The following is a 19,290-nucleotide window of genomic DNA, read 5'->3' as shown; positions in this document are numbered from 1 at the left end:
AGTGCTTTGAAATTTAAGATTTTCATTCAGTGTTTAACACAATCTCAACTGAAACATAAAGACAGGGCGGGACAAAGTGTAGCCCCTCCCCTTTTTGAAAAACAGCCAATAGCATTTAGTTATTTGTAATCACAGCTCTTCCAGTTAGAGTGCTTGAGCTTAAACCAAGCGGCAACAACCCGCTCTCCCTTGTGAAGCCTATACGGAAGTAACCGAAACAGCTATTCATTGACTGGCCCTTATATGCTGGCTCCAGGAACTCCAGATGTTGACTGACTGCAATGCTATATTGGCCAGTTTTGCAGCTGATAAAAACATGTTTACAGCCTTATATGGTTTGGTGCATATAGCTAATATTACCCTTCATGACAACTGTGAGGAGGGTGAATTTTTTTATAACTCATGCATTTCATTTATGTTTATTAAGTCTGCATAATTAAGGGCGTGGCCATTTGAGTGATGGCTACATTTTGCTGATCGTCGTTGCGTCACCTCAGCTGATTCACGTTGATTAGCTGCTGAGCTCGGCATATATATTGTGTTTTTGTTTTGTGCTATTTGGCTTTATACAGTCAATTGCCTTTTTGGGATTATTTCAAGCTCACAAACCAGTCAAGTGACCTCCTTTTTCCAGGTGAGTGAAATTCTTATTCCTAAAAATTCTAGAACAGTCATCTGAAACGTTGTCATGAAGTGTTGCCTGGATTTCAGAAATAAATAGCCTTGCATTTACTAACACAGACTATACTTGACTATATTAACAGTGTTTTTAAACAACCAAAAAGATTTTATTAATATAGTGTACAAACAAGCACATATGGTCAGAACACAAACGAGTTACAGGTAAGAAAGTGTTAGGTGCCCCCACCCCTCCTCCAAAAAAAAAAAAAAAAAATTAATCCAAGCAAAATGCTAACAGACATCTGTAGCTCCGCTCATGCACCGAACTTTGCCCGTTTGGTTACCTGCGGTTGGTGCAATGACGCATGAACAAAATGGCGATGGTTGGTCATACATACCTATTCATTTATGTTTATCAGAAACCTATGGATGATGTCACAGATACTACGTCCATATTTTTACAGTCTACGGCTAAAGCACATCAAATGCAACGCAAATAAAGCATTATAAAGTGGACAGGACATGTGAGATACTATAGGGCTTTTTATTGGTCAGAAGATTTGCTGAGAAACTAAAGTATGAAATGTTTACATCTTCTAAATGCGATTGTCACTATTTTTAACCACACTAGCTTATAGATTTCCTTAAGGCTAACACACTGATTCTAACATAAAAAATACTTCAATTACACGCCGCCTTTAAAACAGAAAATTATTAGAGAGAGAAAAGCTCATACAGGGGCTCCTGTTACTTCCACGTCTCTCTAGCAGGCTTACAGATATGTTTTATTTCCAAGCACTCCTTCCCCCTTGAGTGTGAAAATTGTTCCTTGTCTGGAGGATTGCTGCGGTGATCCTAAGACCAAAATAGTGTGAAGCAGCTGCTGTTGGCTGGTAGAGGGCCGTATTTGAGTATTGCGCCAGCCTATGCCGTCTCACCAGAGAGAGTGGAAGGTCACCCAGCAGCTGCTTTGTTGTTCTCTTTTAGCATGTGAGCACGGACCCCATAGTGGACCAGCTAATATAGAAAGAGACTGAAATAGAGCCTCCGCCAACAGACATAACACACAAAGTTCTGTTTCTGATCGGCCGTCTGATCTCACATGACGTTTTACCTCAATATCCCATTGCTGACGCACGGACAGGAAGAGGATCACGCATGGTGGTTACGTGGCATCACAGGGTCGGCATTGGCGGAATTTCCTCCGCCATTTTATTGCGTCATATTTCGAAATTTAAATGGCTGAGACAAACTTAGAGGCTGGGTAGTTTGAGAAATATTCTGTGGGAATCGCCAAGGTCAAACAGCATTGGTTACACAGAATTCGTGGCATGTGAATGGGAGACATTGAGAAACGTCAACCATCTCAAACTACACTCAGCGGCTCATATTTCACAGGTCTTCACTTCTTTTAAAGAAAAGGTTTGCGGTAAAGAGGCATTGTGAATGGATTGGATACAGTCTTGAAACAAGAAGTCATTTTCCATGTTTATCTACTGTACACAGCAACTTATTTGTTTTCCCCAAAAAAGTGCAATACTTAAATTTGACTGATAGTGGACCCCTAAAATTAAAATCCCAACTTTTTTAACACATAAAAAAAAGATGTATTTTGAGTAATTCTGATGACCAAACAATTGTTGGTTCACATTAACCATCACCTTTTTTCTTGTTGTGTAAGTCCGGCATGACCATCAACTTTTTGGTTACCAATTTTCTTCCAAATATCTAATTTTGTGTTCAAGAAACTCAAATGATTTGATCTTTAGGATGATTTCTTTAATATCATATCAAATGTTTTTTTTTTGTTTGTTTTTTTTTGACAATAATCATTCACATGAAGATAACAATTTGTTCACAATTCCAAAATCTAAATATTTTTTACCTCAATTTTTCTTTTGTAATACAGTAAGAAAAGTGATGAGTTTTAGGGAAGTACGGACACTCCCTAATTACCCCTGTACTCTTACCCCTCTCTGCCATTAGATCTAGATTGATCGTCCCCCATGGGTCAAAGCTGCGAGGTCAGCCTGTCCTGAGGCACCTGCTCTTGCTCGTCAGGCCTGCAAGAGCCACAATCCCACTGTGAATATGCCAACTCACAAGAGCTGAGTTTCAGCACAGACTGTATATAGAACACCCACAAACCCTCAAATACTGCATGTGTCTGCTATGTGCTGCTCACTGGAGATTTCACTTGTCTTGTGTTATTCCAGTACAGTAAGTCAACTTTGAAATTGTTTTTGAAAGAAATACTTTTTTCAGCAAGGACCAATTGAACACAAAATACAGCAAAGACATTTATAACGGTACAAGATTTAGATCACAAATAAAATCTGTCCTGTTTATCATTTCATGTAAATTTCAAATAAAAATATTCATTCGTTCTATTTTCCTTCAGCTTAGTCTCTATTTCAGTGGTAGCCCCAGTGGAATGAACCGCCAACTATCCTGACATATGTTTTACACGGCATTTGCCCTTTCAGCCACAACTCAGCACTGGAAAACACCTCTACACACTCATACACTACGGACAATTTAGTTTATTCAATTCACCTATACCACATGTCTTTGGACTTGTGGGGGAAACCCACACAAACATGGGAAAATCATGCAACAACTCCACACAGAAATGCCAACTGACCCAGCCAGGACTCGAACCAGTGACCTTCTTGCTTTGAAGTGTCTGTGCTAAAAAATATTATATCTATATATTTCCATTTGCATGCAATAATAGGACAGTGACACTGTGAATTAAGTTTTCAGGTCTCTTTTTATAACCTCCTTTAAATATTTCAGTTCAATCTTCAAGCGTTCTGAATGAATGATGACACTCAGCAGCTGAAAATGCAGAAATCCTGGAAGAAGAATCAAGTTTCTAATTGTCAAATTGCTGAAGGGGGGCTTTGTCCTGTTTGGAGGAATATAAATATGCTTAAAATACCAACTGGTATCAAAATGCACTACAAAGACTGGCAGCATCAGTCATTTTATTCACACAGGGACTAAAGTCTGTAGTAAGCAATTAAAGAAATATGTATTTTGTCCTACAGCCGTCCTATCTGTGGGGAAAAAAAGCTTTTATTTCCACCAGTTTTCACTTCTACGGTCATGTTGAAGTGTATAGTCTCTTTCATTTCAAGGTCATCAGTAATGTTCACGGTCAGGTGAATTTGATACTCTCCCTGCAAAGTAAAGGAGCAAAATATACAAGATCATAGCTTTATATTATTATTTTTATTATTTAGGCACTAATATATTTATTAGTTATGATAATTTGTTTGATTTAATTTCTGGAGCAGATAAAGCATGTTAATTGCTCACCTCAGGGCCATCAATCTTCCTTATAATGACTGGGAAAGTCTCACGCAGTGTTTCTGAAACAAAGAAGGAAAGCCAGCATTAGCTGCATGGCCACAATTAAAGCAAATGCATGAAACATATTTAAACATGTGGTACCTCCTTTGATGATGTGACATATTTTGTAATCCTCACAAAGAACATTTGGCACTTCATGTTCCAACCACATCTGACCTTTGTAGTAAACAACACCATGAAATCCAAAACGAGTGATTGTGAACACTGAAAAGGGACACATCAAAGTTTCCAGTAGTAATGTTACTGTTAGATGAAAAAAGAATGATTTAAAGATGATTCTTTGGGTTTACTAAAAAATTAAGTGGCTGTAAACAATTTATATGTTGAATTTAAACAAACAAAATTAGTTATACATTACTCAATTTAATGTGTTTGTTACCCATGTAAATTATTTGCAACAATTTTACAGAAACTAGTTTTTTTTAGTATAGTGACAGTCACTCTCAAAAACTAAAATGCAACATTTTCTAACAGCATAGAATTATTTTTGGTTTCTCAAATAACTTTTCAGTGAACTGAATGTACAAGAATCTTTGGCCAATTTAAAGTACTTTTTCACTGTAAAGAATGTTTTGTGGAATGAAAAAGAATGGTAAAGGGTTAAACTTTACAAATTGTAAAAGATTCACAAAATGTATCCTGACTTGCTTGTTTTGTGCCTTTGTAGAGGAAATTGAATTAAGGATGCATTATTTTCTATCATGACAATCCTTTTTTCTGTTAAATGCTTAGCTTTTTTCTTATATTAAATTTAACATTTTTATTCATAAATAAAAAAGGTTAAGGTCTCCTTTATATTTTCCCGTGTTTCTTGCTAAAGATGCGTTCATTTTTGCTTAAATCAAGCCCAAAACTTGAATGAGTTGTGAAGTAGAAAGGCCACTCTTAATAAAAAAATATTGGCAGCTGATGTATTATAGACAATGACATTTCTCATATTAGACTGCTCTATATTTTACACCATGTTACTTTAAACTTACATCTGGTTGTGCTTTTTGTTGTTGTAGACACTTAAATCAATTCAATTATTCATTCATTTTCCTTTGGCTTAGTCCCTCTATTTATCAAGGCCCGCCACAGCGGAATGAAACGAACGACAGTACCAGTATATGTTTTACACAGTGGATGCCCTTCCAGCTGCAACCCCGTACTGGGAAACACCTACAGTATACAAACTCATACACTTCAGCCAATTTATTTTCTCCATTTGACTTAAAGCACGTCCTTGGACTGTGAGGGAAACCGGAGCACCCGGAGGAAACACATGCAAGCTCCAAACAGAAATGACAACTGCATTGCCAACTGCACCCCTGCAACCCAGCAGGGACTCAAACCAGTGATCTTCTTGCTGTGAGGCGACTATCAATTAAACCATCAATTTAATTATTTATTATAAAAAAGTAAAGTTTGATTTATGTACTGTATGTCCATGTTTATTATAATCAAGTTTTGTTATAACCAATTTTGCCAAACCTTTGACATGAACATTTTGATTTGCAACTTTGAAATAAGACTTTCAGGAGAGAAATGTGGATGTGGATGAGTTTTTATTTATCACTTTAAATGCAAACGAGCTGCTGCTCTCCAGAAGATGGTGTGAAAGCATTTTCATGACATTTTTTCATGCTATCCTGACACTCCAAAAACAGCTAAACAATCATTAAATGTCAATGGAACAAGGAGAGTACATTCGAACATGCGGTTTGGACTAACAATTCCAAAAGCCTTATTAAAGTGAATTGACTACTATTAATTATTCACTATATCCCTTTAAAAATGTTTTCCTTTTAAATCAAGTATGAGAAACATACAACGTTGCTTTATTTCAGTGTTAGATCATGGTGATGTGATCTACATACAAGTTTATCTTCACGAAAAAAGTTGGATTATGTATATCTTGTTGGCTTGTTTTCACGCACTTATCATTGTACACTGTACGAAATGGTGCTCACTAAAAGGAGGAATGTGCATATAAGCTGCTGCAAGGCTTTTTTTGACTAGTCTTTTGTCCTTTTACACTTGCAGCTATAGTATTAGATATTCTGCCAAATGCATTTGAAATGTTCCATAAGTTCATTCAGAGGCAAGCAAAACTGCCTTCTCTTTTTTTTTTTGCTCCTTCATTATGGTATACGAGAGGCAGAGCATTGTGATGATGGAAAGACCCCCCACTTGGATCTCATGGTCTACGCTAAATGAAACGTGCTTGTTGTGATTGATTGTTTATTTTAATTTTTTATTTTAAATGTTTTAGGAGAACAGAGCTAAATTGTGTCTTAGTCTTTAATTTGAACCTTTTAACACTGCCATTTTAGACAGGACTCCCTGGAAGAAAAGATAATTTATCTATCCTGCTACAATAAAGGATAAACAAAATAAAGTTTTTTTTGTGGAACATCAATATCAATAAATAATAAATCAGCATAAAATATTTCAGAAACTTACTTGGGATTAGCGTCAAATTTATAAAGTACAAAGACACTCCCAAAGAGCAGGGGGAAACAGTCATTGACAGGTAATGCAATGGTCCTGATAAAAGAGAGAATATTGGCTGTTAATTGTGAAAATAATGTGAAGACATTTCAAATATTTATATTGAATAATATCATCTTCTGTGGATTGATTGTCCTGTTATATTTTATTTAGAGATTTGTAGATGGGGCACATTATCTGCATATTTTAGACCAACAACAGCAAAAAAAATAAAAAATAAAAAAATAAAAAACCATTAACCAAGCAGATAAATCTAACAAACATATATATTTAATACATATTCAAACCGCCCTCCACCCTATTCTACATACATGTAATATTAAATGTTAAGTCCTTTGTTGTTAAACTAATACTAATAGTGCACATTAGTGTATTTTTATTTTAAGAAATATAGTTTTATTTATAAAGGATCCATCAAATCAGATCATAAGTGACAGTAACTGTTACAATTATTATACAGGTTTCAAATAAGTTCCTTTTTTTTGGGGGGGGGTCAATTTTTTATCCTTTCTATTTATACAGATTCAAAATTAAATGTAAAGCGGTACAATTATTTATAGCATATAGATAATCCTTCTTGAGAATAAAAATCTGCATATTTAGATAAAGATTCTGGATCATGCCACACTGAATTACTTGATTATTTAATGTATTGTCTAACATGAACAAACATTGAATAATTAAATTATTACAGTATTTATTGGTCTTTGCTAATGTTAGTTCATAAAAATAAAGGATTTCATAGTTTATGTTAACTCGTAGTGTAATAACAAATGTTAACAATCATAACATTTGATTTAATGCATTAGTACAGAGTTATGGTTAAAAAATGCTTACAAGACTCTTCATAGATAGTGTATTTTAGTAAACACTAAACACATGATCTCATATTTGCTAATGGACCAAATTTTACTTAAATCCATGAGACCGGGGACCACTGGAGTATGTTGCAATGTTATGGGTACAAATTTTTATGATTTTTTTTTTTTATTCATTAGAATCAAAATCATTAAAATAAAAAATAAAGGTCATGTTCCATGTAGATATTCTGAAAAATGTCCACCGTATATGTATCAAAACTTTACTAACCCTTTAAGTTTCTCAGTAATTTGATTTGCTTGAAACCTCAGATTACAGATTTTCACATAAGTTGTATCTTGTAATTGTATCCATGGAAAATCAATGAAAAGCTTGTTCGTTCAGCTTTCAGATAATGAAAATGTATCAATTTAAAAAAAAAATTGACATTTATGACTTGTTTTGTGCTTTAGGGTCATACGCTGAATGGTTTTTGTGTTTGTTTTGATGAAATATCTGTTGTTACACTTACCTTCAAAGGTGTACCAAAAATTAACTTGTTCTGATGAGCATAAGGATTTTCTTTCTGCTTTCTCAGATGCCATACAAGATAATGCAATAAAACAAAGAAAAGCTGACGGGCACCAAAGCGCCATATCTGATACCCGTCATGAACAATACAGTGAAAAGTAACTCTAAAAAAGTTTTTTCTTTTAACAAATCCAGAGCTCTGTTGTGAATCCAATTTGGTTTAAAACTCGCCACAGACTTTTTTTTCCATGAGGTTATGAGAACAGAGAACTGTTGAAAAGAGGAAGTTTAGTCATGAGTTGTGTACAACTTTGTTTAGTTTCATATGTTTTCACATAAACATTTTCTAAGATTTGATTTTTAGTCAGTACATTAAAACAGTCCACTGAAATGACTGAATTAAATATCTTCTTGCTGTTCTGTCCAATATCTGTTTTAATGGGCATTTATGCCTTTTATAATGCTGGATGTTAACCTAAAAAAACAGAGCTTTTATTTACATGATTTTATAGATCAAAGAAAAAATCAATAAAAAACCATCATTAATTATAACAATATGGCAGTTTATACAGTGATTTTAAGTCAGATCAAGGACAGTGTAAAGGTAGGCACCATTAACTCTTTAGAAAAGGGCTTTTATATGGAGTTCTATGGAGTATGCCATCAAATTGTATGTGCATAAACACTATGTTTTTGTTTACTCAATGTAGTTCTGAGAGCTGAGGTGCTTGTTTAGATTTTCTCAGATGTATCAAGGGTGCAAAGGTTTATCTGACATGCCTTTAAAATGGAAGTCAATGGGGGGAAAACTGTCACAAACATAATGAAAGGGTAAACATTTGAGTTTGTTTGTTTTTATTTTCAAAGCATTTCCCCAAAATATGTCAAAATAAGATCAGTCTCCTTAAGAATCATTCCATTTGCTGAAAGAGTAAAAGTTGTGGCCACGTTAAGACTCAACAGCACCCCTTAGTGGATAAAACGTCCCCAAGATAACGGAAGGGTTTATGTGATTTGCTGAATGGTTGAGAAGTTTGCACCTATGCCAAACTGAATAATTATGTTCGTGCTCTTTCCAAACTTTGTTAGTAAACATCTTAAAATATAAAACAAGTTAAACACTGAAACAGTTCAACAGAAGGACAGCAATGCTGTTTATGTCAGAAAATACAGTAAAAGAAAAGAAGCTGTATCTCCGTATCTTGCTCTACAATCCTCCGAGTTGAGGGAAAAAAGGGTTGTTCTTATTGCCATCACTTTTTATTTCCATTGTGATGTTGAATTTTAAAGATATTTTGTTGTCTAGGTCATCAGTGATGTACAATGTAATAAAAAACTGATAATCACCCTGCAAAGAAAATGAGCATTACTGTTACAGCGTTTAATCTTATTTACCCCATCATGAAAAATGTATTCTACATTACAAATATGACATTATACATTAAATGTCTGGTTCAGATCATTTTAATTTCCTCACCACAGGGCCATCAAATTTTGTTATATAAAGTGGAAAGGTCTCATTCAGTGTTTCTAAAACAAAACAGCAAAGTCATCAGTAGCTGCATGACTGCAAAAAAAGAAAACACACGAAACATAATCAAGCATGTAGTACCTCCTTTAATGATGTAACATATTTTGTAATCCTCACAAAGAACTTCTTGCTGGTCATGCTCCAACCACATCTGACCTTTGTAATAAACGATACCATGAAATCCAAAACGGGTGATTGTGAACACTGAAAAAGAACACACTGCAGATGTCACATTGAATTAGAGTCCATTAGATAGTAAAGATATGTCAGTTTTGTTGCCGTTTAAACTTACTTGGGATTAGTGTATAATTTACAGTGTACATGGACACTCCTTGAGAGCAGGGGGAAATGGTCATTGACAGGTAATACAATGGACCTGATTAAGCAGAGAAAATGGCTGTTAAGAATATTTAAAATATGAAAAGACATTTGATATTGAAAACCTTGTAGTGGTACAATTTTTTATAATTTCATTTAAGATAATAATGATTTCCTTTCGAAGCACTTTTAATATTAATTTACTACCGTATTTTATTAATTTATTACACCATGTTTTAAAGTACTAACATCTCCTAACTGTACCTTTGTTACGGAGACAAAAACACCATCAAAACCACGTGATAATGAGACACTCACATGATGAACCGGTGCACATAACAAACAGCTTTTCCCACAAGCAGAGAAACACTAATATGTAGGTGCTCAGTGTCATTCACGGAATCACGGAAACACACCTGACATGATAAGCATTATTTATCAACATTTGATGTAATGTATATAATGTATATAAATGATAAAAAAAAAAAATACTAAAAGAGCCTTAATTATGCCAAATACATAATAATGTGAAATGCCATGCAGGGAATTTATGGTTATTTAGACTATGTAGTAAAAGGATAGTTCACCTAAAAATGAAAATTGTCACTTTGATAGTGATTACAGGCGCTCGCTGCAATTTGGTGATAGTGTCTCCAGGAGCCATGGCTATTGAATTGGTCTTGTTTGTATGTGTTTATTTCTAATCTCAGAGAAACTGTAAACAATTGACTGTCATTGTAGTAATTACAAAAGAGAAAAGACCACCAATTTAGCTAACAATCTTCTTTAATAATCTTTTGAAGAATGAAACACACCTACATATTTGATGATCTGAGGCTGAGTAAATGAACAGGAAATTATCATTTTGGGTGAACTAATACTTCAAGAAAACTAAGTGTAAACCAGACTACAGAGTTTTACTATAGACTTATTTTATTAATATTATTATTACGGCAAGTAGTTTACTCCCCAACATTGATCATGTAGCACTGAAGACTGTCTGACATGTCTGTAATATGTACAATTTCACTTTCAGTGCATTCCCGGGGATCTTTGCACAGATTGACTATAATCTAGCACCTTAACCTACATTTTAATATAATCTTAAATCTTAAACACTTATAAAAATAAAAATAAGAAATCTGTCACATTATCAATTCAAATAATAAAAAAGTAGGTGTCATTTCTGGTCCCACTTTATATTAGGTGGCCTTTGTACTTAAACTGAAATTAATCAATTGTACAATGTACTCATTGTGTAAAAATTAATATACATTGTATTAATAATCAATAAAATACCTGCATTTAATTACATCTGTAACTAATATCTGTAGTTACATTTTGAATTACACCGTTGATCATCCCTTACACCCACCCTTAAACCACCAAACCTGTACCTAATTTCCACCTCAAGAGGACCAGAAGTGTTCTCCAATACATTATACAGTAAGCTTTTTTATGCAAGTACATAGTAGTTAAGGCTACCAAATATAAAGTGGGACCTGATTTTATTTAAGCATTTGATATTCCACTTACCATCAAAGGTGTACCAAAAACTAATGTGCTCTGATGAGCATAATAATCTTTTCTCTGCAATCACAAATGACATACAAGATAATGTAATTAAAAAAAGAAAAGCCGATGGACACCAAAGCGCCATGTCTATTACCAATCAACACCAGAGGAAAAATAACTCCCCTTCTGAATGGTAATGCACAAACTGGGAAGAAATTAAACAGAACAAAATTCAAAGTAACCATTCTCTAACACAGTTCTTCCCTTTAACAATGTATGGCATTGTTTTACGACAGATTCAGTTTGAGACCCACACTTTTGTCATGGTAAATGCTAGCTGTGAGAACAGGAAACTGGAACAAAGGACGTTTATTTGCAATTGTATCTGTATACATATCATTCAAACATATGCTGACATACAAATATGCAGATATTTAATACATTTAAAACAAATAATCTCTCCTTGCTGTTCACTTGATTGGCACTGATGGGAATTTATGGCTTAAAACTTCTGGAATAGAAGAAAAACACAGGGATTATTTACAAATCAAAAACAAATAATAAAAAAATCAATAATTAGACTAATCTTTTAGTTAATATGGTCATTTCATAAATTTGTGTACATATAGATCAGGGGTGCCCAAACTCGGTCCTGGGGGGTCAGTGTCCTCCAAAGTTTAGTTCCAAACTCACACGCCTAGCTAATCAAACTCTTACTGAGTATTCTAGAAAGATCCATGCAGGTGTGTTGAGGCAGGCTGGAGCTAAAATCTGCAGGACACTGGCCCTCCAGGACCAGGTTTGGGCATCCCTGATTTACATCCATCTTTCTACTATCAAAATGGCAAAAAAATTAAATAAAAATGATTATACAGAAAATATTTTTGCTTTAATAAGACTAAATCTGCTTCAAAAAAAAAAAGAAAAGAAAAGAAACCTACTGTGTGTGTCTTGTCACGTCTTCCAAATCTAACAAAATAGATTCTAAAAATAAAGTCTAAAAATTAGCAGCCCAAACTTATGATAAGGAAAAATATTACATACATTTTTAAAAAAAGAGAAAAAAACTAGAAAAGACTATATATATATATATATATATATATATATATATATATATATATATATATATATATATATATATATATATATAGATGTGGCCAATAACACCCTACTTTTATCAGGGAAATAACACAGCCAAAACATCTATAAGAAAAATGGATTCTTTTATTCTGGACTGAGCCTCAAGGAGACACAGCATTAACTTACTTTGTTTGGGAAATAAGTTGGCTTTATGGCAAAATAAAAAAGGTCAGCAACAGGAAAAATAAATGTATATATAACTATAAGAATAAATTTGTTGACAGTATTCAAAACATCCAATTCAAAATCCTCATGTGACTTAAAGTAGTTCAAAACCACGTTAATAAACTATTTAATATGTGCAAAACAACGGCAGTGGCTTATCTGTGCCTAATAAAGCAAACAAAAAACAGAATAAATGAGCAATCAGCACATTCCAATACATACAATACATCACACATATGATAATTCACATGAAAAGGCATTTTTTACATAACGTAATGTGTTCAGGACCCACACATAAGTTTACATGTTACACTGAGAACAAAACTTTCATGTCTTACACATAATCACACTCCATGAAAATAAAATGAGCAAACTCACTCGTTCTGATTCTCTGAAGCACACGTGCGATTAGCAGTTAGCACCTGTGTGATCTTGTGTACTGCTCTTCTCCCCTCTAACACAGCATAAAGAATAACTATTACTGTATGTACAGCTTATATAGAGAATAAACAGCATCATCAAACATTTTGGAACATTATCAAACTCTTAAAACAGTTATTAAGTTAACTCACGCTCAATCTCCACTAGCGTGCTCTGAATTCTCCTTCCTCAACGAGATTTCTCACATGCAGGAACAATGATCGGCTGAGCAGCAAATTAAGCCAGCAGATAAACAAACTCACACCACCTGCATCTGCTACCTGCTCCCAAGTTAACACAAAACTGCAAACTTTCTCTCTTAAACAGTTGTATCAACTTTCTTTCCCCCTGTCTGTAACTGCTTCACACCGCGCTCTCTGTATCTGACGTGCACCTTTTTTTCCGCGTTTGTGTGTGCGTGAACTCTTAAAGGGGCAGCGCTTAAAAACAAACAAAACTAAATATGGTTGTATAACTGGGGAAATTAATTAAATTTCAAATGAATATTACCCCGGTTACACTCTCCCTTGCCAACTGTCAACGTCCTCGATGACTTCAAACCCCCTTAATCATCTACTTCTTGAAGTTTCTCAGATGTGTACAGGAGTATACCTGCTAACACCTTGGACAGAATATCAGGGCTGAGGCTCACAGCATTGCAAACTGACTTTGGCAATTTATTTGGATTACTATGAACACCAGCAGTTGACCGCTGAGTTCTGCGTGGTGATGGACAAGGTGCATCAACATGAGTACTCTCTGTCTTAGGCTTTCTGGGAACTGGCACTGGTCTAGCACTCACCGTTTCTATCGGTGAACCAGTTCTTTCAGGGTTAGGCAGAGAAAGCTCTTCAATTGCGCTTACTTCATTAATCACTCGATCCTTACTTCTCTCCTGTGCTTCCTCCATCTCATCCATAACACCACTATCTGGATCCAAGTCCAGCTGACTCTGCACTGACTCCTCCCGTACTGGATTTTCTGAGCCACTTTCATGCAATCGGGTGTTCTCCACAACCACACACTCTGCATCCAATGAGGGCATACCTTTTATGGAGGTAGGTACTTCTTCCACTGATTTAATTTTTCTCCGTGGCATTGGGACTGGTCCCGGACAGGGTCTAATGTCAGACCTATGTACTCGTCTTGCCGGGCCACCTCCCACTGGCTCCACAGTGTAGGTTGTTCCATGCACCTCGATCACCTTATAGGCTGTGGGTGCCCAAGCATCCTGTATCTTGTTCCGTCCCAGGGGACGATGCCGTAAGTACACATGTTGACCAACTGCAACTTCTGGACAGTATAACTCATTATGGCGCTTAGCAACTCGATCTGCTGCCTTCTTCTCAGCGTACTCACGTGCACGTGTGTGAGCCTCCTGGAGTCGCTCTTTATGGACTGACAACCAGGCTGGCTCCTTCTCACTCATGGGTTCCTGACCCAACAAAGCATCCACTGGTAAATGCGGTTGTGTACCAAAGAGCATATAATGAGGGGAGAACCCGGTGGAGGAATGAGGAGTGACATTATAGGCGTACACTAGCTCAGGTAGGTACTCGGGCCACCTTCGTTTTTTGTCAGGCGGTAGGGAGCGTAAAAGATCATGCAAGGTTCGGTTGAACCTTTCACACTGTGCATTTCCCTGTGGGTGATGTGGTGTAGTGTGAGACTTCCTTACCCCATATAGCTTACAGAGCTCTGCAACAACAGCACTCTCAAAGTTCCTCCCTTGGTCTGAATGGAGACGCTGGGGTACACCATACTTGAGGAACCATTCTTTAAGTATGATCTTGGCTGTTGTATCTGCCTTCTGATCACGAGTAGGGAATGCCTGGCTGAACTTAGTGAATACATCGGTCACCACCAAGACATTCTCTCGCCCATCTGATGCAGGCTCCAGTGTGGTGAAATCCATCGCAACCACCTCCAATGGATGAGAAGCTAAGAATGGGGTCCAGGGTGCCTTTATTTTGGGCTGCGGCATTTTTGATAGCACACACCGCTGGCACTTTTTCACCCACTGATCCACAGCATTATACATTCCAACCCAGTAACAGCGCTTTCTGAGCAGACCCAAAGTCCTTTCTACCCCCTGATGCCCCATGTTGTCATGGACACTTTGTAGGACCCGTTCAACCAGACAAGCTGGAAGCAGCAGCTGTTGACATTCCCCATTGAATACATCATCAATGATCCTGTACAGCAGTCCATCTTTCTCTTGTATTCTGTCCCACTGTTTTAACAATGCCAGAACTGATCGGGACAAGCTCACTCTCTCATTTTTTGTGGGTTTCCTTTTTTGGTTCCAGAAATGTCTAAACAAGCTAATAACGGGATCTGCCTTTTGGAACTGGCAAAGCTCATCCTTGGTGTACCCAGGCAATGTTGGAGTGTTCTCCAGAAAGTGTTCATCCTCCATAGCTTCCTGTAGCTGCCCTGTTCCTTCCTCTCTAGATCCTGCCACTTGTTCTGCAATGCTGGCCTCCACTAAAGTCCCTACCCGAAGCTCACTGCAAACAGCCACACAGCCATCGTACTCTGAATCCTCAGTCACTACCTCCATACCTTCCATTCCTGGTCGGCGAGATAGGGCATCCGCTGCAGTGTTGCTCCGCCCAGGGCGGTACTGCACTTCAAAATCGAATATTGCCAACTGTGCGGCCCACCTCTGTTCAACAGCACCTAGCTTAGCTGTGTTGAGGTGGCAGAGGGGATTGTTATCCGTTAAGACAGTAAACTTGGAACCAAGCAGGTAACTCCTAAACTTTTCCACTACAGCCCATTTGAGTGCCAGGAGCTCCAGCTTCATACTACTGTAGTTCCTGTCATTCCGCTCTGCACCCCTCAACCTCCGGCTTGCATAGGCTATCACAGTCTTATGTCCCCTTTGCTGTTGGTATAGCACAGCACCTAATCCAAGGTTACTGGCGTCTGTCTCTAACACAAAAGGTATGGTAAAGTCTGCGTATCCCAATGTAGGAGCACAGGTAAGCTTCTCTTTGAGCTTCTCAAAGGCTTGCTGGCACTCCATGGTCCAGGAGTCCTTGAACAACTTGTTGGCCTGAGCAACACTTTTCTGGTGAACGCATGTGTTGACAATATCATGAAGCGGACCTGCAACTCTGGAGAAACCCTCAATAAAACGTCGATAGTAGCTGCAAAATCCTAAAAAGGATCGCAGCTCTTTTAGAGTGTTAGGGACTGGCCACTGGTTCACTGCACTCACTTTTTTCCGGATCTGTAGACACTCCTTGAGCAGACACAACTTGCCCTAAGAACCTCACCTCAGATTGCAAAAAGTGACATTTGTCCACCTTAATCTTAAGTCCTGCCTCCCTCAACCTCTGTAACACAGTCTCAAGTCGCACTAAGTGTTCCTCAAATGTACTCGAGTACACAAGCAAATCGTCCAAATATACAAGTACCATTTGAAAGACCAGGTCACTCATTATGGTCTGCATGAGACGCTGGAATGTCGCTGGCGCATTACATAGGCCAAACGGCATACGCTGGTACTCATACAGGCCAAATGGTGTAATGAAAGCTGTTTTGTGGCGATCTTTCTCATGAACTGCAACCTGGTGATAGCCGCTCGCAAGGTCAATGGACGAGAACACCTGTGCCCTACCCAAAGCATCCAAACTTTCATCTATTCGTGGCAATGGGAACGCATCCCGTCTAGTTTTACAATTTAACTTCCGGTAGTCAACGCATAAACGAAGACTCCCGTCGGTCTTTCGAACTAACACCACTGGAGATGCAAACGAACTGGAGCTTTCTTGGATGATACGCTTTTTGAGCAATCCAGCTATATGGTCCTTCACTTCCTGAAACTGATTTGGAGGTATTCGCCGGTACGACTGTGAGATAGGGAATTCGTCATTTAAGGGGATCTCATGCTTCACTAGTTCAGTGTAACCTAGGTCTTCCTCAGTGACTGCAAATACATCTAAATACCTTCTAAGAAGTGACTTCAACTCTGCCTGTTGTGCCTGGGTACCACCAATCTGTACTCTTTCTAAGGGACATTGCAGATCTCCACTAACTCCCTTCATTGACCTCTGATTAACCATCACCTCCTCATGATCAACAGAAATTTGGTGGAATCTAACTTCACAGGAGCTACTCTCGACATGACCACCATGGCCTAGTACACCTAGCTTCACTTTGGGTGGCAACCATGCGCCTTCAGGGGATAGATTTACTACCTGTATCGGGAAGACCCGCTTTGCAGGTGATACCAAGGTAGGGATCAAAACCAAACCACCTGGCAATGAAGACTGGCCTGGCTCAAACAAACATAAGTCTTTACTCTCAGGTAGTATTTTAGGTGTTCTGGCCTGAACTGTAGCCACAGAAGCTGCAGGTATATACAATTTATGTGTGCTGGCTATCCGGACCAAAGAGTTTGCTTTTACTGCGGCAGCTTCTTGTACTTTGTTGAGGGCAGCTCTCCATTCAGCATCCAAATTCCCCTTCAAAGCATTGTCAAACTCAGCTAAAATTAATTGTTTACAACGCTGTGCTATATTCATACCAAGTATGCCTGGGGGCGCTGAGTCAATCTCCCCTTCCTTCTGGTCTCGTATCACTAAGAACCCACACCCAGGTAAAGTCAAACCCATAACCTGGATATCAAGTTCAATGTACCCCTGGTAGGGAAGAGGCAACCCGTTAGCGGCAGTAATCTTTAACCACTTGCTTGTGCAGTGCATATCTTTGTCTTCCCCGTGAAGATGTTCTTTAAAAAAGCTCTCTGTTAAAGTGCTCACATTACTGCCAGTGTCTAACAGGCACCGGATTGCAACTCCCCCAGCATGAATTTCCACTTCTGGGCACTTGCCCACTGCGCGCTCCAGAAACTGCTCTTTTGTGAGGGTACCAGTCTTTGAGCCATCTGTGCCACCTCTCACTGCTCGGCTCTTCGCAATGGAGGTGCACCGTTTCCCGCAATCAGTGACTCAGACGTAGTAGGTACAGGGTTTTCCTGGGAGCGCTGCCCAGTGCATTGCCTGGCTATGTGCCCAACACTCTCACATCTCAAACAAATGGGTTGGCCACCCCGGGTGTATCTCGGCTTAAACTTGGGCTTATTCGATTTCTCAAGAGTTGAGTCAGACCTCTGAATTGTCAAATCACGCACAGCATTGGTAAGCTCCCCGATTGCTTTCCCTTGTTGTGTAATTACTTTAATTACCTCTTGTAGGGCTAGTGTTAAGTCATTTGTTACAGTGGCTGTCATCTGTGCATTTTCAGCACTTTCTTTCACACTCACTAGATTTCTGTTTCGGGCTACATTTGTTGAACGAGGCCTCTCTTCTGAGCACCACAAAAGGGCCTCCTCACGGACTTCAAATAATGTAGCATCAGGTCGCTCTCTAACCACTTTACGGAGCTCCCTGCGGAGTGCTAAATCCCTCACCCCCTCAATAAACTGGTCCCTTAGTGCCCGTTGCACATTTGGAACACATTGTGGTGCTTGTTGCAGAGCAGCATTTAACATCAATGACAGTGCGTGTGAAAAATCACGAAAATCCTCACCGTCTAATTGTTTGCGTGCATAAAATGTGTGCAGTAACTGAGAGGTGCTACGCTTTTCCCTAAAAGCTGCCCTCAAATATGAGAACATGTCTTCAGCTGACTTATCCTCACCCCCCATGCACAACTTGACTTCATCGAGAGCTGAATCCCTTAAGTGCGAGAGGATAAAATCTACCTGATCCTCGGAGTTTAAACCTCTAACCCTGATTACCCTTTCCAGCTCCTCAATGAATTCATCAACATTCTGGCAGTCTTTACCTAGATCCCCACTAAAAGGTACAATCTGTTTTTCCCTTGGGATATACACATAGGATCTAGTATGGACATTGGTCATGTTAGATAGAGCTGACATGACTTGATCATGCCTACGTCCCAACTCCAGGATCTGGGACTGAAGCTGTGAAATGGGATTACCTCCTTCAGCGTCCACTCCTGGTGCTGCAGCACCTGCACCTTCAATGTCCTCTGCCATTGCGTCAGCATTGTCCATGTCCCTCTCAGCATCCATTACCTTGTATCAGAGTTTCAAAATGTCTCGACCAGCCCACAACAGTCAGATCGACGAGCACTGTCCTTCTCAAAGTCCTTGCAGACAGCAGTCCTGGTGCGCTGGCCCCTTTATCCTGCAGCTGCTTCCGTCAGAATGGCACTGCAGGTCCTTCCAGCACTCGGTCGTGTGTCACCACTACCGTTGTTTGCACTCTTTGATTTTTTTTTTTTTTAGTTATTTATTTTTATTTTTAGCCCCAAACAAACAGAATCCCACTTCTGACACCAAAATTAGATGTGGCCAATAACACCCTACTTTTATCAGGGAAATAACACAGCCAAAACATCTA

At 38.2% G+C, this 19,290-nt stretch overlaps 1 protein-coding gene across 2 annotated transcripts; it reads right to left on the bottom strand.

Annotated features, from left to right (window-relative positions):
* Positions 1-2,910: 2,910 nt before the first annotated feature.
* ly96 (lymphocyte antigen 96) lies at positions 2,911-11,898 on the bottom strand. 2 transcript variants are annotated; one of them, XM_073926794.1, is made up of 6 exons: positions 9,645-11,898; positions 7,823-9,556; positions 6,445-6,528; positions 4,081-4,203; positions 3,946-3,998; positions 2,911-3,806 (listed from the first exon to the last, which is right to left on the bottom strand). In XM_073926794.1, exons 2-6 carry the CDS (start codon positions 7,944-7,946, stop codon positions 3,669-3,671), a joined length of 522 nt encoding a protein of 173 aa, XP_073782895.1. In that variant the 5' UTR covers positions 7,947-9,556; positions 9,645-11,898; the 3' UTR covers positions 2,911-3,668. The 2 variants fall into 2 exon arrangements, with proteins under 2 accessions (XP_073782895.1, XP_068070193.1); XM_068214092.2 differs by having other exon boundaries at positions 7,823-11,728.
* Positions 11,899-19,290: the final 7,392 nt, after the last annotated feature.

The sequence above is a fragment of the Danio rerio genome, chromosome 2, assembly GCF_049306965.1.
Source record: "Danio rerio strain Tuebingen ecotype United States chromosome 2, GRCz12tu, whole genome shotgun sequence".
Lineage (NCBI taxonomy): Eukaryota > Metazoa > Chordata > Actinopteri > Cypriniformes > Danionidae > Danio > Danio rerio.
This window is presented reverse-complemented; position numbering and strand designations above follow the sequence as displayed.